This window comes from Lontra canadensis, unplaced genomic scaffold (assembly GCF_010015895.1).
Source record: "Lontra canadensis isolate GAN:19392208 unplaced genomic scaffold, GSC_riverotter_1.0 scaffold1, whole genome shotgun sequence".
Classification (NCBI taxonomy): domain Eukaryota; kingdom Metazoa; phylum Chordata; class Mammalia; order Carnivora; family Mustelidae; genus Lontra; species Lontra canadensis.
Genome location: NW_022630995.1, coordinates 87,768,912 through 87,790,714, shown reverse-complemented (window position 1 = coordinate 87,790,714; position 21,803 = coordinate 87,768,912). Strand labels below are relative to the sequence as shown.

At 38.1% G+C, this 21,803-nt stretch overlaps 1 protein-coding gene across 2 annotated transcripts in view; it reads right to left on the bottom strand.

Moving 5' to 3' along the window:
- The window catches only part of PRDM5 (PR/SET domain 5), a 216,089-nt gene that overhangs the window by 34,265 nt on the left and 160,021 nt on the right, over positions 1–21,803 (bottom strand). For both annotated transcript variants that reach the window (XM_032858594.1, XM_032858584.1), the window contains one exon: positions 9,422–9,507. In XM_032858594.1, coding sequence (XP_032714485.1) covers positions 9,422–9,507 — 86 coding nt within the window. The remainder of the gene's footprint in view (positions 1–9,421; positions 9,508–21,803) is intronic.

Sequence of the window (21,803 nt, the reverse complement as noted above, 5' to 3'; positions counted from 1 at the left end):
TCTTAATTTAGCTCATTTATATAAATTTATATATTGCATAAGCAGATTTGCCATCAGACTCTGAATGCAAAGTACTGAAGTAGTACGTAAGTATCATGAGAGCCTTAGTGGTCACACATTTCTTGATCTCTAGAGTCCTTTTCAGAGCACCATATACCTTTTAGACAACTGTTAGTACTATTCTTTAAACTATATTTTAAAAATTGTATTTTCCCAATTACAAAACATTGCTAAACGTTGCTAAATGATGATATCACAATCCAACAGCTAACTTATGCTTAGGAACACGCTTGTATGTGCTTACTTTAGCACTTTGTCCAGAAATGTCAACCACTTTAAAAGGCAGAAGCATATTATACAATTAAGATTGTACTTACTCAGCATTGTGCAACATTTAGCACTTGTTCCAGTTACCTACTGATGTGTAACAAGCCACCCCCAAACCTAGTGACATAAAGTAAGTAGTTATTTTCATGGTTCTGTGGACTGGGTTTGTGGACTGAATGTGGGCTGACATGGTTTTGAGAGCTGACTGTTACAGAGACATCAGTTCTCAGTCTCTCTTATAATTGCAGTCAGCTGGCTGCAGCTAAAGTCATTTGAAGTTTCAATTAGACAAGGTGTCCAAAATGGCTTCCTCACATGCCTGGCAGTTCGTGTTGGCTGCTGTGTGGAGTGCCTACCTGTGATGTCACCACAGGACTTGTGGTCTTCACAGCATGGTTCCCAGAGACACAGGCAAAAGTTACAGACTTTCTCAGGATGGAGGCTCTGAACTCCTAGAATATTAACTCTGCTGCATTCTAGTATTGGTCAAGCAAGTCACTGCGGCCAGCCCACATTCAAAGGGAGGGAAGTTAGACTCTACCTGTGGACATAAAGAGTAGCATGCGCATGCAAGAAGGGAAGAGTGATGCCAACCATCTTGAAGACACCATTACCACACTAACATACATTATGTTTCAGGTGAAGGGTTCTAGGCTTGTTCATTTGTTTCCAAAGTATCAAGTAGAGAAATACTGAATGATAATGTAAGTACCATTAAAACAAAACAAAACAAAACAAAACAAAAAAAACCTCTGCATAAAAATCACATTTGATGCCTGCAACTACTTCAGTTCCTCACATCAATATAACTCTACCCTTGTAACCATAAATACAATAAAAAGAATTTAAAACTCACAAAAGACTTTTGTCTGTTTTCCTATAGGATAATTTACTTACTGAATAAATTTGTCAAAAGTATGAAATGCAATTTAAGTTTTCATCTCTTACTATCAAAGCCTACAGAAATTCAGGGAACCAATCATCACATTCTAAAATGCCTGGACCAGAAGTCCTATTTAAAATTGGGAACATCATTTGATGTGCCAGAAAAGTATCCCTAACCAGGGAACTGAAATGTTTCTTTGCTGGGGATTTTAAGAGAGCTGACTAGCTCATGAGCATAGTTGCCCAGAGAATTAAAAAAGGAGGCGCTCTGCCAAGTGGGTCGATGACCATCAAAAAGAATTTTCACAGAAAAGAAAAAGGGAAAAAGAAAGAGAAAATGATGCTGTCAGTCCCTGAAAGGGGAGTTATTTTTCACATGGTCTGATTTCCCTTTTACAAAGGGAAAGGCAGCTTACTGCAATAGAATAAGAATGTTCAATTTCATGCAGGTGCATTTTCTGAGCCAAATAAAATACAACAGTATCTCAAAGCCATTTATCTTAAATGATTCATTTGTAAGGTCTCTAAAATTCCCCAAGAAATATGTGTAGAAGCAACCAAAGATTTATTAATTCCAAAACCGCATTAAAGATGTTTTCAAGAAGAGTGGCAACGAGCCATACCCTTTTGTCCCCACAAGCACAAAAGCTGGTGAAATTTAGAAAAATCCAAAATAGAAACACATTTCAATGTTTTTTCTCAAGTCATAATAAACTTTTAAAAGGTTATTAAATTCGTTTTTAACATCTTCCTCTTTTCTATATATAAAAACACTCTAAATCTAAATTTCTAAATCTACTAGCTACTCTTCCTTCTCTACATGGATCATCACCATATCCTGAAGTACCCCTTCCAAGCATTTCAGGTTCATCTGGGACTCCTCCCTAGTCTTTACCTCCTATACACAGTGCATGTCTATATGTACTTTTCAATACTATTTTAATACTTTTTCAATATTTTTTCAAATATTTTTCGATACTATTTCAAAGGTGTCTCTCATATACATTCCCACTTTCAGGTCCGATGGCCACCCGGTGTGGGCTCCCTGTCTAGCACAGCTGGCTCCCTCCTGCCTCCTGACTGGGTCTCCCTGCCTCTAGGATGGCCTCCTTTCATTCGCACTTGAAGACACCTTCTGAGCAGTCTTTCTAAAAGAGAACAAATCGTGTCATCCCTCTACTCAAAATAAAACACATCACACAAAATAACTCGCTTCCAGGATCCATCTCAGCTCCTCAGTCCCAGCCTGTCGCAACTGCAGCTGGACTCCGACATGTATCCTCACACTCAGTCACGGTGGAGAGGCCACCCTACCGGATCTGGAGCTACTTACTACCTCTCTCTCTTTCCCCCCATGGTTACATCTGCCTAGCATGCCCTCTTCCCTATTCCTCAAAGCTTAACTCACATACCATTCTCTCTCTCTAGCGTTTCCTGGAATGAATTCACCCACCCCTTCCTGATTCAACAGGCTTGCTTCTGCATTTGTCTCTAGGTTTTTAAGGAATGCCTCATAATGCGTTCATGAAGATTGTAAGCTGATTTTTACCCTTAAAAGACCCCTTTTTGTTCTCCACCAAGGCTACAAAAATCCTAAATAATGTTCCTGTAGCTGGGAAAATTCTTCTTCCCTCTTCTTCCTCTCAGTGTCCACTTCTCACTCCTCCTCTAGCATTGGCACCCACAATGAATGAATGCTTCTCCTTCCTTCATGCTTACATTACATCCACATGGTGTGCCTGATGGGCACTCTGGTTGGATATTTTTGTAGAGTTTCCAAATTGCCTCATTGGCATATCACCCCAGAGCCTCCAGATAAATTCAGCAGTGCCTGATGCCCAGGGACTCTGAGACGTCCCACTTTGGTCTGGTCTCAGGGCCCAGGGTCTCACTGCATGGTGTTGGAAAAAAGTGCCAAGTGCACATGTTTGTTTAACCCACCCAAAACCTGAACTACCTGAGGATCAGGGACAGGACGTTTCATGAAGGAAAATTAACAAAATATAAAACGACATAAAAGACTTGCTGTTACTGTTAACCACTGGCAATTACTTGCGTTTTCCTATTTGTAAGAATTAATCGGCTATTCCCACAAACAAGCCTGGACAGACAGCTGTGATCTTGAAACTTATGTAAGTTAATTAGGTTTCTATGTGGTGTTCAAAAGGCAGACTCTCTGAAATAAGTTTCTAATTGGTCCAGGTGCTTTCCATGTTGAAATTCAAGTGATTAAGTAAGATGTGAAGCCTTCTGTAGTAAATAATTACAAAAACAATTCCTTTTGAACCTAATGTTTACAAAATGGATATTTATGAGCAATGTGCCACACTTCAGTGAGAGTGTTTTGGCTCAATGTGTCTAAGGCAATAAAAACCTAAGGTCCATAATTTCCAGATGATCTTTGTTCCTAAGTGTAATATACTAACTTGGGACTTGAGACTTTACACATAAAGATATCTACCTCAGATATAATTTAGGGTGCTCAAGAAGACCTTTTAGACAAAAGGACTAGAGAGATAAGGAGGGGAGGGTTGGCCAGAGTGCCTAGAGCACCTCCAGTCTTAAAATCCCTGGGGAAATTAACACTGCCTTCTGAGGTTGTTTCATTGAAAAGGCTTGGTTTGAAGTCACAGTGTCCAAACTAAAGAATCCTTCCCACCCACATGCAAAAGAAGTCTTCCTCTCCACAAAAAGCTGTCTCCTTCAACACCCAAGCAAAGAAACCAGCCCATGAATGGGAAGGAGCGAAGTTAGGAGAGAACCTAGACAGAGATGAGAAATGGCTCATAATGCATTGCCCCGTGGGAGGCCTGCCAAGCCCTGCCCTGAGGCAGACTGACCTCGCCACATCCTGGAAAACAGAATCCCTTTGTCCAAACCTAACACAATGGCCTAAACCACATGGGTCTATAAACAGGGATGCTTCCTTACTAAATGGAGGTGTTGACTGGTCATGGAGTGTAAGACTTTCTGCTTCCACCTGCTTTCCAAGCAGAAAATTAATCTAGAGACTTTAAGTACAAGAAGTTATCCCAACAAACCTAGACAGCTAAGATAAATTACGCTTTGAAAATGTGAAAAAAAACAAAGAACATCATTTTCACCCTAAAAAGAAAAAAAAAAAAAACACCACAAAACACAAAACAAATAAACAACAACAAAAAAACCTATTGGATAATCTACATCATTATTTTGAACCTAAGGTCATGGGATGTTTTGTGAGTCCCCAGAGAAGAAGGTGAACTGAAGGCCACAGAGAAAGAACGCAAGAACTCTTTCCCCTTGGTCACAGCACCAAGGATGAGGCAGCTGTCAGCTCAGTCAGTGGGTAGGAAGAAAACAAGTAAAACTTTAAAGGATTCTTAAAGGTCCACGGTGGGCTATCGGGATGGTTCAGATCAGAACGGGGGGATCCAAGGACACTGGAAGTCCACATCATCCACAGCTTCTTTTCCCTTGGTGCCACCAGGTGCTGGTGAGAAAGATGAGGGGCAAGCTGGGAGGACTGGAGAGCCCCGTCATGATGCAGGCTGCAGGGCCTGACACGGTTTCAGGTTGGAACAGGCCCACCAAAAGGCACTCATCTGTGTTCTGGTCACTGTGTGGCCGTGAGGTGGTGACTGGCCACTACCAGGGTATAAGCACAAGGCCACAGACCCTTCTGACTCAGGAAATGAGCAACTTCAGTCTCGCCAAGACTTCTTATCTCCATCAGGAGGCAAAAGCCATCAGTGACTGGGGGTGAGGCAGGAGCCCCTTGCACACGCTGGTCCCAGGTGAAGGGCTTTGCCTCTGGGGAAGAACAGAAGCTTGCCCACACCCTGCACCCTGCAGGAACTCAAAGGGGAGGCACTCTTGGACCTGCTTTTGCCAGAGATACACATTGATGTGGAGAAGAGGTCTACCACTGCCAGAAGAGGAGCAGCAACCTCACTTATGCCTAAAACTCTTCACTGACACAAGGCCAAGTTCAGCCACCTGCCCTTTCAGACCTGTGCTATAGACTCTTCTGTGATGACAGAAATGTTTTATAACTGTGCTGTCTGATAGAGCCACAAGCTATGCATTCTATGAATCAGCCTTAATTTTTATTAAATTCCAATTCCATGTATTTACAATTAATTACAATTACATTTCCAATAGCCACATGTCCAGTGCCTAGGACACTGCAGCTCCAGACCTGAACAAAGGCAGAGGCAGAATTTGCCCACCACTGGCCAAGGGCAGGAATGCTGAGAAAGTTCCATTTCAGAGGCTCAGGTACATAGCACCTGCCTCACTCTATTGCTTGAGTAGGAGAACCAAGAGAGCTTTCTGTCCCACTCACATCTCATGCTGAGTAACATGTACTAGCAGACTGCAACCAGTAAAGGGACAATGACAGAGAGAGAGAAAATTCTACTGTGGCAAAGGCATACAGTGTCTGTTTGGTAGAGGAGAATTACTGTAGAAAACCCCTGAACTTCCAGACTTCCCAGTAAGAATGTCAAAATTGCAGCCCAACATGGGAGAAGCCTAAAGCCCACAGTACCTATAGCAACAATAAAACCCAAAGCTCATTCAACTATTGACTAGATTGGCTCAACCCCTTACATTAATGGCCTGGAAGAAAGAGAGGTGTACCTATTTTTAGGTATAAATAATATTTAGCTTGGTATCTACTATTCTTTTACATACAGTAATTAGGCACTGAATAAAAATTTTGTGTGACATACAAAAAGCAACTCACCCAAACCTATTATCAACAGGCAGAACAAACAACACAACAAGATCAAAGGATGGCCCAGATGGTGAAACTCTCAGACAATTTAAAATAACTATAATTAATGTGTTAAATAATCCAGTGAAAAGGTGGACAACATGCACAAACAAATGGGTAATTTTAACAGCAATGTGGAAGTAATTTTTTAAAAGCCAAATGGAAATATTAGAAGTGAAAAACATGGTATCGAAGATGAACTCCTTCAACAGGCAGACTGGTAACAACAGAGGAAAGATTCAGTGAAACTGAAATTATATGAAACACAAACAACAAGAAGAAAAACATGGTGATTAAAAATCAAAAAGCAACCAAAGCAAAAAGAAACCAGAAGAGAACTATCAAGAGCTATGGAACAACATCAAACGATCTAACACATGTACTCAAAATCTTCTACGAAGAAGAAGGAAAGAAAGGGACCAAAGAAGTAATATTTAAAACATAGCTGAGAGTTTTCTAAAATACAGCTATTAATAACAAACTGTAGATACAAGCAGGATGGATACAAAGAAAATCACATCTAGCCCAACATAGTGTTAAAAACCAAAAATAAGGAGAAAGTATACTACATTGAAGGAAATGGATAAAAGGACTTACGCTGTGGCCTCTCCATAAAGGACCAATGACTATTTAGCCTTTTAGTAAAATATGGATTCTAGCAAAATCGTCTCCCACACTTGCAGTCCTTACTGGACCACATAAATGATAACTGGAGTGAAAGCATTTTGTGTTCCCTTGTTAAGGCTTCCATGCAGTAACCAAAGAATGTGAATCTGAGGGTGCAGGCATGGCATGGCATTTTGTGCAGACTAACCAAAACTTCTCAAAGATTTAACTTGCTGAATAGTACAGTTTTTGTTGTTGTTCTTGTAGCGGAATTAAAATGATCTTTTGAAATAGGACAAAAACTCCCAGAATTAGAACTATCTAAATACTAATACAAAACTGAAACTGATATGTGTTATGGTCCAAATGTCATAATATCGTTTTTGTATTTGGTTCTATAAAACCCAAGTACTATTGGGAAAAATACGAATTTGCACAGATTGTTCCTCTAGAACTTTTAAAAAAAGTCTCTTGGATCTTGATATTAATTAGATTGTATCAGTTGATAATCAGTTTTTGGAAAGCTGCACTAATATGCGAAGAATATCTGTATCCATTCAATGTTTAGGAAACGTAATTTCAAAACTAAAGCTGTCTGTGATAATATACAAATAATGCATGAAAAAGAATTAAAGAAGAGTTTGAGGCAAAACCTGAAAGGCTCAGATCTACTTACCCTGTTCCTCTGGAGTGTTCCACTAATTGTATGGGATTCTGTCTAAAATCTGGGTGCTTCTAGTTGAGGCCCTGTCAGGTGTTCCCTTAATCAAAGGCTGGGATTTGTTTTCTTTAGTGCTCGAGAGCTGTTAAGAGGTACCACCGCACCTGGACACCTTCAGGCAGTTTCCTTGAGTCAAGGCTCAAATATTCAAATGAACATGAGGCTTTTAAATTTGGGGTTGTTACTGTAGTTTGTTTAGTTTAAAAATACACAAGAAAGTATACCAGTCAGTAGAGTCAAAATATTTAAGTAAATGAAAGGCAAACATATGTACGAGGTAAGGGGGTCGACTAGCTGATCTGCTTGGGTTCCCATCTCAGTCGGGCTCCTTACTGACTCGTGCCCCAGTTTCTCATTTTTTAAAAAAGGGATCATAATAATATCTACCTTATAGAGGCCTTAAAGAATTTTTAAATTTAAACAGGTTGTTAAAAGATCTAAATTTTGGGAGGCTTCTTAAATGAATATGAGGGTCCAGACAAGCACCTGGCATGGGATTAGTGGTCTTGTATTTATAACTATTTGTATTGGCCTCATTAATAAACTTTATATTAAAACAAAGTAAAAAACTAATTAACTGAATTGGAAATATCACACTCTCTTGAGAGGACCCAAAAGGTAAGTTTTTCCTGCAGTGATTTTCTTCTGTTGTATAATCCTATCTATCATCAGTAATCATGTGCGATAATATAGTTAGGTACCCCATCAAGCGCAGATATTGGTTAATATCGCTAGTTTGGCTGAGAAGAACCAGGGTCCCTTAGTTTGTGCGCTGGCATCTTTAAAACATCTTATTAACACCACTATGAAAACTGCACACATGAGATAACTTCCCAAGCTGAACTAAAAGTAACTTAAATCTCTTTAATAATGTTCAAGGTGAAATAAATATTTAAGTCATATCATTATAAGCAGTCATATTTGTCTAATCCTTTATTGTTTATGAAGTAATTTTATATCCAGTAAGTACTCCAATTACTAATATTCATATAATATAAATATGATGTTATAAACCAGAAGGAGAAACCTGCTATGGATTTGGTTTAATGAGTAGAGAAGCTGCCTCTGTCCTCCACCAGAAAGACAAAAAGAGTGATTTTCTTCACAAGACCTCTGGGGGTATCTTTTATGGCCTACAGAACTGAAGTGGAAGGCCAGAATATTATTATACTGGAAAGGCTATTATTATTATGTATTTTCTCTAACATTTTTATTTTAGAGCTAAGGTAAAAAGTGAAATCCAGGAAAGGCTGAAATTAGAATTGCTCTTAGGGGATGAAGCAAGTCTCTTCAAAGCTGTCTGTCTTTATGTACAGACAATAAGCACCTCTAAAAGGCCAGACTGAGAAGGAAGGGGGTGGAAGATAATGCAGTGAAAAGAAGGGTAAAGCAAAATCAAGGAACTACTCAAAACATCAAATTTCCAAGTGGAAAGTTCATATAAAGTATCTCACTGTGCCCTAAACAGAATAGTGAGTTAAGAAATGGATGGAGGGTAAGCTGCTCCCAGGTTCTTACATAGCTGGGGAGGCACATGCTTGAGTTTGGGAAAGCCGTATATAACAGAATGACAACAGTGCAATGAGAGGTGTTGACAAGCTAAAGAACACAGGGCACCCTTGTAAAAGAATGGAAGGCAGCACCCTGTGAAGCAGTGAGTTGTCCTTTCCTGTTTTCTGCCCCTTCCAATAACTTACATTATTTTCAACATCTTTCTTGCAAAGGTATTTGCTCATGGGTATTAAATAGTGGTCACATGCTTACAGACGCCTCTATTCAAGAATGTTCTTATTACTGGCAAACGCTCTGCGAGGCAGCGTCTTTTATACTTTTCCATCTTAAAACGCTGCGATCTATTTATTTGGCAGTTTGCCGTTTATAATTCCTGTTACTCCTAAGCACTTATTCCTAATCCAAAGAATGGGGACCCATCTGGAGTTTGGACTTTTGCTTCTTTTGTTATTTTGTCTTTTTTTAGAATTGATCCCCAAATGTCCATCATAAATACAAACATATAATTTTAGATATATCACTTTTACTTTCTCATGCCAAGTTATATGTCTTCTCAAAAAAACTAAGTATAGTTTTATAATAAATATTAATGAGACAGAAAATCATCTTACCCTGGTGTGAGTCCGAATATGCATCTTCAGTCCATCATTTTTACTGAATCCTTTTTCACAGTAAGGGCACTGATAGGGACGCTCGCCTGCAAAGAAGTCTTCAAGTCAGAAAAAAGTAAACCAGCAAAGCAAGCACTGCCATCACTCCCTCAACTTGTAGCCTCATTACCACATACACTCTTGGCACTGCCAAAAAGAGGCTCTCTGCACACCTGGGCTGACACACCGTAGGTAATGGACTATGCCTTTCCCTCCTGTGGAGAGAGACTGAGCCGCAGAGAGGGACTGAGCCCAAAGTGTGTTTCAATATTGGCCAGGAGCAGGCTTCCTGCATATTCCTTTTATTTATTTTTATTTATTTTTTTAAAGACTTTATTTATTGGAGAGAGTGAGTGATTGAGAGAGCACAAAAGCAAGGGCAGAGGGAGAGGCAGAGGAAGAAGCAGACTTCCCTGCTGAGCAGGGAGTCTGACACGGGGCTTGATTCCAGGACACTGAGATCATGACCTGAGCAGAAGACAGATGCTTAACCAACTGAGCCACGCAGGTGCCCTGGCATATTCCTTTTAATACTTGAGCCCAAATTAAATCTCCTGATTTTAAGAATCTCTTAAAAGGATTTTACATTAATCCATTCATTCTGTCACTGTACTACTCATTTCAGGGGTCTTTAATTGGTTTACTGATTATTTGTTTTAAAAACAAAGACTTCATATTCTCTCTCAGTTGGGGTGATGAGTTTCAAAAGAATTTCACACATTGATACAGGTTAAACAGAACCATTGGCGTTTAATAATTGATCCATATCTGCTGATGTAACTGAGTCTCTTACATCTAGAGGTCATCATTATTTAGAAAAGAGCCATGCCATTTTTTTTAAAACAAGTAAACATACACATCACATTAAAAAAATTCTATTATGAAACAGAAAAAATGTGACAAAATTTAGTCTCCAGGAGGAATCTGAATTTACCCTCTAGTCAAAGCCTAATTATTTAGGAAGAACAGTAACTCAAATCACTACTTATTCTTTATTCTCTCATTTAGCAATGCACTTAACACTGCAGGATGCTGGACACTGCAATCAAAGACGTAAAACTTCCTGTATGTCTTTCCTTTCCCCTCGGGACAGGGCTTTTCATAAGCAGCACATGTTAGTCCTTTATTCCTTCAGGTCCCATTTGATCCTTATTCTTGTTCAATCTGGGTATCACTCACATTACTCCAGCTAACTCCCCTATCAGGTCAACAATGTACTCCTTGTTGCTCCAATGGTCACTTTTCATTGCGGTCTTCCTTGACCTCTCCCTAGTCCCTGACACTGCTTCATAAGATGACAGTGCCATTCTTGAGGGGTCTTACTCTACGAACTGTGTGTTTTCAGCAGTAACATCACGGCGGAGCAACTATACAGAGGCCCCAGCACAGCCGCATTTTCCCAGCCTCTCCCTGAGAGGGAGCACCCAGGACTCTCCCCTTGAACTGGGCACCATAAAATGATGACAACTATCCAAAATGGAAATAAATAAACCAATAAACAAATAAAGTTACAACGGCAGTAAAGATACAGGACTCTTTAAAGAACTATCTAGACTTGCCAACTTCTTCATGATATAAAAATCAACCTTTATACTAGGTCAGTAGAAATGGAAATTTTGACCTTATTATAATCACCACCCTCGGAAGGTGTTTCTTCATTGTCAGAAGAATAAGATGTGGAGAGTCCAATTTATTTGAAAAAAATGGAAAGCATAATCTTATTCTAACACTGAGTTGATAATATATATTTATCTTAATTCCAGACCTCTCTGTTGAGACCCAGTCTGAGATAGCCATATGTCAGCCAGGTATCTTCATATGGACATTCCATAAACAGCTGAAATACAGCATTCTGAATTCATGTCTTCAACTTCTGATCCTGCATATCCTGCCCTGATTAGGTATACCACACTCAATCAATTACCAAATAAGACACTTAGCCCTCCAACTTCTTTTTACTCACTGCCCTCTACATTGCAGTCTCTAAGTTACACTGACTGCCCTTCTTTGATATTTCTAGAATTCTCCTTGAGGATGTGATAAAAATGAAAATAATATTAACAGCAGTAGCAACAGCACTGACAGTAGAAGGAGTGGTAGCAACAACTCTCATTTATTGAATTCTTGACCATCTAACCTTTACCATGCATACCCCCCTCACAAAGAAAGAACTGAAACATACAGCTAAATGCTAATGCTGATGGTGGTAATTCCTGAATCACAGAATTCCAAATAGTTTTTTTTTTACTTCCTTCTTCATAAAGTATGAAGAGCAAAATAGTCTTTCAGATTTTCAAAGTTTGTTTTATTCTAGTGATAATGAAGAACACTAAATGTTTAATAATAAGTCAATCAACAAATCAAATCTAGATTACAAATAAAGCATGCTAAAAACAGTAAAGTGGTTTACACTTACAAAAAGTCATTTCAAAAGTTTTCTAGCAAGCCTAATAAAATCTAATATTCGTGGATATTCTCTCTGTATAGCTTTAGGTGTTTTCTTGCTCTCCAAATACCAATAGAATAGCCAGCAAACAAAAATCAAAGACTCATAGTCATCAGGTGAATTATATGTTAATTAAGCCTAATATAATATATACCAGGTTATTATTTTCTTTCATAATAGCTAAAATGATTAAGCAAGGAAAGAGATATAGTTAAAGAATTTTAGAGAATGGAGCATAACAAATTCATTCCCTACTTTACCTAGTGTCATAATATAGAAATTTTCTCTATAGACATGAAAACGTTACCTTTTGTTAGAAGCAAAGATTTTCTCCTTTTTTTAGAATCTGATTGTCCTGAATTTGAATAATACTTGTCCTCTTTCTAGTTATAACTCTGGGGAAGTTATTCAACCTGACTGAACCTCTGAAAAATGGGATAAATTGTATCTATCTCATAGGGACAGTGACCATATATTCAGGTTTGCCTAAGGCAGTCAGTTTATGCTGGTTATCCCAGAAAAATGATTAACAGTACTCCCTTCAGTTTCACCACTGTCCCAATTAGGACAATAAAAATACCCAGTTAACTATTATGGTTTGAACTATGTCCTTCCATTCATATATTGAAATCCTAACCTTCTCCCTTCTAAAATGTGTCCTTGGAAATAGTATTTGAGCAATGTGGATCCCTACTCTAATCTGACTGGCATCCTTATAGGAAGAGGGCCATGCAAAGACAGGGACACACACAGAGGATGCCATGTAAAGAGCACAGCGACGCTGCCACAAGGCAAAAAACTACCAGAAGCCACGCCCTACACAGATTCTTCCCTAGTGCCTTCAGCGGGGATGCGACCCTGCCCACAGCTTGATCTCTGACTTCAAGCCTTCTGAATCCTGAGACGACAAACCGTTGTTCAGCTACTCAGTTTGTGGTACTGTGTGACTGCAGTTGTAGCAAACTAACAGTCACCTGATTCAAGATGTTAGCTATTATTATTTTCAGAGAGGTATGTCTACCTCTCTGCGGCCCATGAGGCCTATGCAAACTACCCAGAGGGAAACTGGTACCTGTAGAGGACTGAATTTCTGTCCCATCCCTACTCCAACTCCAAGATCCAGTGATACTGAGCTGGTATGTTTGGGAAACTTGAGGAAGTCCAACTCTACTCATTCATTCTACTCTCCCAGAATAGAACTCCAGTTTTAAAGGATGTCCCTGGGTAAGTGGCTTTGATAAACAAAATGCACTTAAAATCTAGAGTGTGTGGTTTGAAAATCAGCCCGTACTGTACATGAAACTGCTACCTTCTTTACGCATTTGGTTGGAGCACCTTTGCAGGAATCCTGCCCTTAAGACTCTGAGGACAGATTCTCGGTCCCACAGAATCTGAAGCTGCAGGTTACCTGTAAAAGTCAACATGCTAATAACTACTAAAGTCATTCGCCTAATTTTCCTATACTAAAAGAAGCTGTTATTCTTTTTTTCACATTATGCATATGATACCTTCCTTCATTATTTCAAATTACTGTGATGAATAATCTCTGGGAAACACTTTTGTCTACACATAAAATTATTTTGGAGCAAACAGCGACCAATCTTCAATTTGAGTTAACCCTGAGAATATAAATCTTTCTTTCTTACTTGAACACCCCCAGTATATAGGTTCTGATGTACAATATGAAGCAAATCCAAGGAACTACTATTTTTTTTAAAGATTTCATTTATTTATTTATTTGAGAGAGAGAGGGAGAGTATGTGTGTGCGTGAGTGAGGGGAGGGGCAGAGGGAGAGGAAGAAGCAGCCTCCCTGCTAAGCAAGGAGCCTGACATGGGGCTTGATCACATGACCCTAAGATCATGACCTGAGCTGAAACCAAGAGTCAGATGTTTAACTGACTGAGCCACCCAGGTGCCCCAGGTACCTGATAGTATCTCTTGATAAATTTAGACATGGTCTTCATTTTGCTCAGGCTAATTAAAATGTTCAACTTTTGACTAACTTGAATATTAATTAATCTAGGAAGTAGCTAAAAACTATAGCTAAAAACCAACCTAAATGGAAATAATAATAGCTGAAACATATAGAACCTCTGTTCTGTTCAGAATGCCTAACGTGCATTAGCAATTTTAGGAGTCTCATGCTCTACCGACTGAGACATTAGCAATTTTAATTCTTGCAACCTTATGATCTAGGTATTCTATTCCTAGTTACAAATGAGGAAAGTAAGCCACTAAAGGGATAAGTACTTTGCTCAGGATGACATAGCTATAAAGTGGTGGAATCAGAGTTTTAATCCTTAACTCTTATGCCATTACACAAATTAATAATACGGCTAGTATTTTGCATAAATTAGATTAGCCTTTCTAAAGTTTTTGACAAAAACTCGGCTTCTTATAATAGCAGTTAACATTAACCAGATCTTTCTGGCTGGTAAATTCAAGCATTCTTTTACTTATCAAAGATCTTCAAGAAAAAATAGGGTACAGGTCAGGAATGTGTGTTAGGTCTCAAAGCAGGTCCCAAGTGAATGCAAATACTAACACAATATAGAAGGTAAATACAATACTGGCAAATATCTATGAGATTTAACTACCAATAGTCAAATTTAATGACCATAGTAGCACAAATAATATTGATGTGTACATAATGGCAAAATATTTTTCACTTAACTAAGGAAAATAGATGAGTTCTTTGCAATTGCTTTTTTCTTTAAATTACGTTCTGACACTAAGCATTAAAATCCACTTGTGTTTTCTTTAAATGTACCAAGGAACAAACAGAAGCACTGATGGCAATTGTAGAAGGTTAATTTTAAGTTGATTTCCAAAGATACCCCAAAGTGGATACTCCATGAAGCTACTTTAGTCATGTATTAAATATTTTTTGAGCACATATCCTCTTCTCATTACTGTCCTGGGCTTTGAGAATGCAGCTGCAAATAGACCACAAAGTCACTGTCTTTTCAATTTTGCTAGTGTAGTGAGAAAGACAAGAAAAAGAAGAGAAAAATCCCAAGATTTTCAGATACTGATAAATTACATGAAGAAAATAAAACAAGGAGATTGGTTTAAGGAAGACCTCTAAGGGAGTGGGCCTAAGGACTGAGCTAAGGTTGTTATGAAAGGCAAAAGCAGTAAGTGCATACCAATGCTAATCTTTGATGTTAACTTCATATGACTGAAGCGCACTCTTTTTTTTTTTTTTAACTCTTCATATTTGAATTAGAATTATTTAAGCTTACTGGGCTTGAAATAAGCGCCTCCAAATTCTCACTGCTGGCATACCTGAGATGGGAGTAGCTTAAAAGTATTTGAAATGTGTGGGGAGGAATGTGGAAAATGTCCAGAAAAGAGCTCCAGACAACTGGAGATGGCCTTCTAGATGCAGCTAGTGATAATGAGAGGGGACACCAGGATGCCACATGGAACACCTTATAGAGTCCAGGCTGGCCCTAAAACAAGTTACCCAACTTGAGTCTTTGAAGAAGAAAATGCACTACAACAACAACCATCCGGTGGCAAATATAACTAAAAACAATTGGAAAAAGCAGATTCTAGTTTAATATATACCATTAGAACAATGATTTATTGATGTTACCATTGTCTTATGAAATATAATTTTAATTAAAGACATCAGAAAGAACTCTAACCTTCACCAAGGGACTAACATATTAATTTTGAAACAGAATCTTAAAATTCATGAAGGGAGTACACATTAGTATGCATCTCCATGAGAAAAGGATGTTAAAGCCAAGCATCACTGACTACCCATCTATTGCTCCAAACTAACTCAATATTCAACATCTTCACCCAAGTCTTTTCTTAAAATCTATGTTTATGTAATATGAAATTAATAAAACAAAATCTTGCAAACCTTGATATTCTTAAATTAGCCTCTGGATTTGATTTAAGAAATAAACTTGACCACTCTATAAAGGGGATCAGAAATCAAATTTTGTTTCAAGCTACTAAACATATTGAATACAACACATTTAGCAATAATGACCATGATCAACCTTGAAAATTAAAAAGTGTTAAAATGACTAATGGTTAAAATGATAAATTTTATGTTCTGTATATTTTACCACAATTTTAAAAAAGAAGTGTAATGCCAATGAGCCCTATGTTTTGAAAGACTTCGTACAAGCAGAAAAGCTTCGATATATAATGTATACGTTTTAAGAGATTTGACTAAAATAAAAATGGATTATTTTCAGAAAACAGTTTAATAATTTTAACTTTTATTTTGTCAACACATGTTTAAAACCTGTAAGATTTCAGAGAGCTCTCATAATTTTCTAAAAAGAGAAAAAGATATATACACACAGAAAATGTAATTTAAGATGGAATAAAATTAAACTCTCACTTTCAAGGACTCCAAATTAAATAATGTTTAAATAATTAAATTAAATAAGATTTAAATATTTTGGAGCCACAGTTTTTTTACATTGAGTTTTTTGACAAAACATTGAGTTTTTTTTTTTACATTGAGGTTTTTTTTTTTTTTACATTGAGTTTTCTGACAAAAATCAATTTTGGAGAGAGCAATTTTCACCTTGAAAGTGTGTGTTTCATGAAAAATAAGACGGTTCCATGTTGTTGAACTTCAAAATACAAGCTTTATATAGGAATTCTTTAGAACATTAAATTTGTTTTCCACCCTATCACGAGACTGGCTTGTTTTGCTTTTGTGGACTAAGGAAATTGTTATAAGACATCAAAGTGACTTATTCTAAATAAAAATTAAACAAAAATGTAATGGGGCAAGCACCAACCACTTTTCCAATTCCACCATTCCAATCCCCTCAATTTATGGAGCATCTAATAAACTAAAACTACACCACAGAGAGAAGTGAAATGCTACCCTGACAGATGGAAGTAGCTCAAGTTCTTCTTGGCATTTTTCTATCATTTGAAATACTTCTTTTTTTCTCCTGGAGCAAAAAGAGTCAAGAAACTCCACTCACCTCACTGAACCTCACACCGTTACTCTTGGAATTCCCCTATTAATCAAATCCTGCAAAAATCTCACTTGATCTGAAGAAATTAAGTCCAAGGACACCGTCTTTGAAAGAAAAACAAAGTCTGAACTTGACATTTTCTCCTTGAGTATTTACAGAGATACTCAATTTTTAAAAGTTTAAAGAGTAAAGAGTTTACTATTAGAAGGAAATGGGCAATAGAATATAAAAATAAAAATTTACTAAATGCGGAGATCTTTACTTCTCAAAATACTTTTGCCACCTGAATCAAAACAAATCAAGTTGTTTTTTTTTAATGCAAGGTTCCATGAATGAAGTTACCAAAAAAAAAAAAAAAAGTAAAGTAAAAGATGCAGTCTTTTCCTTAAGAATCTTACAGTTAACAGTATCCATCCTGCATTTCTGAAGAGAAGCCAAGTCAAATGAGATGAGGGTCATAAGGAATCAGAAAAATAGGAGAGTCACATGCTCACTAATTTTCTCATCTCAAATAAAGAGCCATAACTATTTATGGCTTGAAGGCAAAATAAAAACTGAGTTTTATAGATGTAAACAAAATAGAATACACAACACAGTATAAAAAAGGACAAGAGTTAAAGAATAATTAGAAATATATAATTAGCTAGGAAAAGAAAGTCAAAGACTCCCGACTCAAGGCTTTAGTTGACCAGGTGTATAAATGATACCCATCACATGTGATTTGTCTGAGGGAGCACACCACCTTCACAAAGTCCTTCATGTGCACACCAACAGAAGCAAAGGGGACTGCTTCACAAACAGGAGAAACATCTGAATGATCCAGACACTAGCAAAGTTTTCAATGTTCTGACGAAGAAAGAAAAACTCCTACATGAGTTCTCCCTAATACTGTGTACAGGGACACTGTAAGGTAGGTAAGGAGAGAAAGGGAAGGTAATTACTGATTTGGTTTTGTTGGTAAGCAGTCAGACTTCAGTGGGAAAACAAATTCTTTCACCCAGCAGTTCCCCGTGTTTAGGAATTTCTGCCAGAAGTTTTATTTAGCCCCATATTTATGAGCATAGTTTGGGAACAGTGGTCCTGGGGTGATGAAGCTCTCTCAGGAGCTGCATTTGGAGGGGCTTTCTGTTAACAGTGCCAGCAAGGAACAATCAAGAGTATCTAACTTTGAGCAGCAGGAAGCCCTGAATTCTCCTTACCTCCAAACTAGAAAAGGAATAAAACCTTTCCCAGCCCGTGGGAAAACAACACACAGAAAAGTTGGTCTCAGGGGAGAAAATGGCAGCAATGGCAAGAGGAAGCAAGTATCAGAGGACACCTAATCTCTTGTACTTTTCCTAAACTAAAGGACAATGTTGGTATTCCAAATTTAACAGAGGTAACTATATAAAATTAGGTTGTAATGGATTAATAGATAAAGCTGCTGAGATACAGTTCATGAAAACTGTTACTTAGGCCACTTCCATTTTTTAGGATCTCAGTTTAAAAAAAAAAATGGGGAGGAAACAAGATGGCAGAGGACTAGCAGACTGAAATAACATCAGGTCCTAGCAGTTCAGCTAGATAGTTATCAAACCATTCCAAACACCTACAAACTCAACAGGAGATAGAAGAGAAGAAGAGCAGCAATTCTAGGAACAGAAAATAGACCACTTTCTGAAAGGCAGGACATGCGAAGTGAATCTGAAACAACTGGAAGATAGACCGCTGGCAGAGGGGCCGGCTCCTGGCAAATGGTGGAGCAGCAGAGCCAGAGTACAAAATCAGAACTTTTAGAAGTCTGCTCCACTGAGGGACATCGCTCCAGAGGCTAAGCCGGGGTAGAGCCCTGGTGGGGACAGTGTTGTCTCAGGACCCATGGGGTAACAGAAAGACCGGGAATGTGGCAGAATTCCCAGGTATCAGAGAGGGGAAGCCGACTACAGAGAAGGAGCCGAGGAGAGAGCTCTCAGCTTGGGATTACCTTAAACCATGATCGAAGGCACAGTCGGGCCACTGCACTTCAAGCAGAGAACCCCAAAAGTGGCAGATCTGGAGAGACTCCTCCTTCCTCCTCCAGGAGGAGAGGCACAGGAGCACACGGCAGGAATCTGCTGGGTTTGGAGACTCCAAATGGGGCAGTGTGCAGAGACAGAAATACTCGGTCACAGGCCGGGTGAGCACAGAGTGTGCTGGAGACCAGGGAGATAGGAGGGATTGACTTCTTTTCCTGAGGGTGCACTGAGGACTGGGGTCCTGAGCTCTCGGCTCTTCCCAGCCAGAGACTGGGAGGCCACCATTTTCATTCCCATCCTCCAAAGCTGAATGGAAAGTGTTCAGGGAACAAAAGCTCCGGAGAATGAACCCGCTCAGATTACTTAGCCTGGCCCCTAGCAAGGGGGGTGCAATTCCACCTCGGGTGAAGACATTTGAGAATCACTGCAACAGGGCCCTCCCCCAGAAGATCAGCAAGAACATCCAGCCAAGACCAAGTTCACCAATTAATGAAAACTGTGGAATGCCAGAGCTGGGGAAAACAACACACAGAATTCACAGCTTTTTCCCCCATGATACTTTAGTCTTGCAAAGTTAAATATTTTTAATTTTATTTTTTTCTTATTCTATTTTTTAAAATTTTCCTCTTTCCTCTTTCAATGTTTTTTTAAAATAGTTTATCTTAACAATACCTTTAAAAAAAACTTTTAAAATTTTCATTGTTATACACATAGTTTATCCCTTTATTGTGTTTAACTTTATTTTTGATATACATATACTTCTTTTTCTTTAAAATTTAGGGATACAATTTCTTCTAATACATCAAAATATACCCTAAATCTAGCACATGGCTTTGTTCTAGTCTTCAGCCTGATCACATTCTCTTCTTTTTTTTTTTTCTTTTTCTTTCTTCTTTTTTTCTTTTTCCAACCAACTTATCAATTCTTTCTTAGAATCTTTCTTTAATTTTTATCTTTACAATCATATTCCATCCCTTCATTGTGTTTACCATTATTGTTCTATATATGTGTTTTTTGTTCTTTAAAATTTGGGGAGGTACTTTCTTCTAAGAGAACAGAATACACTCAAAATCAAGTGGGCAGCTCTGTTCTATTCAACAGTCTAAAATATATCCATACTTATTTTATAAATATTTTTTATTTTTTCATTTTTATTTTTCCCACTTTCTTCTCCCTCCCACTTTTGGGGTCTCTTCGGATTTGGTTAACATACATTTTTATGGGGTCTTTGTCAGCCTTTTAGTATTTTATTCTCTCATTCATATATTCCTATCTGGATGAAATGACAAGGCAGAAAAACTCGCCACAAAAAAAAAGAACAAGAGGCAGTACCAATGGCTAAGGACCTAATCAATATGGACATTGGTAATATCTCAGAACTAGAGTTCACAATGATGATTATCAAAGTGCCGGCTGGGCTCGAAAAAGGCATGGAAGATATGAGAAAATCCCTTTCTGGAGAAATAAAAGCCCTTTCTGGAGAAACAAAAGTACTAAAATCTAACCAAGTTGAAATAAAAAAAGCTATTAATTAGGTGCAATAAAAAATGGAGGCTCTTACTGCTAGGATAAATGAGGTAGAAGAGAGAATTAGTGATATAGAAGACCAAATGATGGAGAACAAAGCAGCTAAACAAAAGAGAGACCACAAGGGGAGAATTTGAGAGATAAGTGATACCATAAGATGAAACAATATTAGAATAATTAGGATTCCAGAAGAAGAAAGAGAGAGGGGGGCAGAAGGTATATTGGAGCAAATTATAGTACAGAATTTCCCAAATATGGCAAAGGGAACAAGCATCAAAATCCAGGAGGCACAGAGAACCCCCCCCAAAATCAATAAAAATACATCCACACCCCGTCATCTACAAGTAAAACTTACAATTCTTAGTGACAAAGAGAAAATCCTGAAAGCAGCTCGGGACAAGTCCATAACATACAATGGTAGAAATATTAGATTGGCAGCGGACTTATCCACAGGGACCTGGCAGGCCAGAAAGAAATGGCATGATATATTCTGAGCACTAAATGAGAAAAATATGCAGTCAAGAATACTATATCCAGCTAGGCTGTCTTTGAAAATAGAAGGAGAGGTAAAAAGCTTCCAGGACAAACAAAAATTAAAAGAATTTTCAAACACCAAACCAACCCATACAGGAAATATTGAAAGGGGTCCTCTAATTAAAGAGAGAGACTAAAAGCAGTAAACCAGAAAGGAACAGAGACAATACACAGTAACAATCACCTTATAGGCAATACAATGGCAATAAATTCATATCTTTCAATAGTTACCCTGAATGTAAATGGGCTAAATGCCCCAATCAAAAGACACAGGGTATCAGAATGGATATAAAAACAAGACCCATCGATATGCTGTCTACAAGAAACTCATTTTAGACCCAAAGACACATCCTAATTGAAAGTGAGGGGATGGAAAACAATTTACCATGTGAATGGACATCAAAAGCAAGCTGGGGTGGCAATCTTTATATCAGATAAATTAGATTCTAAGCCAAAGCCTATAATAAGAGATGAGGAAGGACACTATATCATATTTAAAGGATCAATCCAACAAGAAGAGCTAACAGTTGGAAATATCTATGCCACTAACAAGGGAGCAGCCAATTATATAAACAAATGAATAACAATATCAAAGAAACACATCAACAGTAATACAATCATAGTGTATAGGGGACTTTAACACCCCCCTCACTGAAATGGACAGATCATCCAAGCAAAAGATCAACAAGTAAATAAAGGCCTTAAATGACAGACTGGACCAGATGGACATCACAGATATATTCAGAACATTCCATCCCAAAGCCACAGAATACACATTCTTCTCTAGTGCACATGGAACATTCTACAGAAGATATCACATCCTGGGTCACAAATCAGGTCTCAACTGGTACCAGAATATTGGGATCATTCCCTGCGT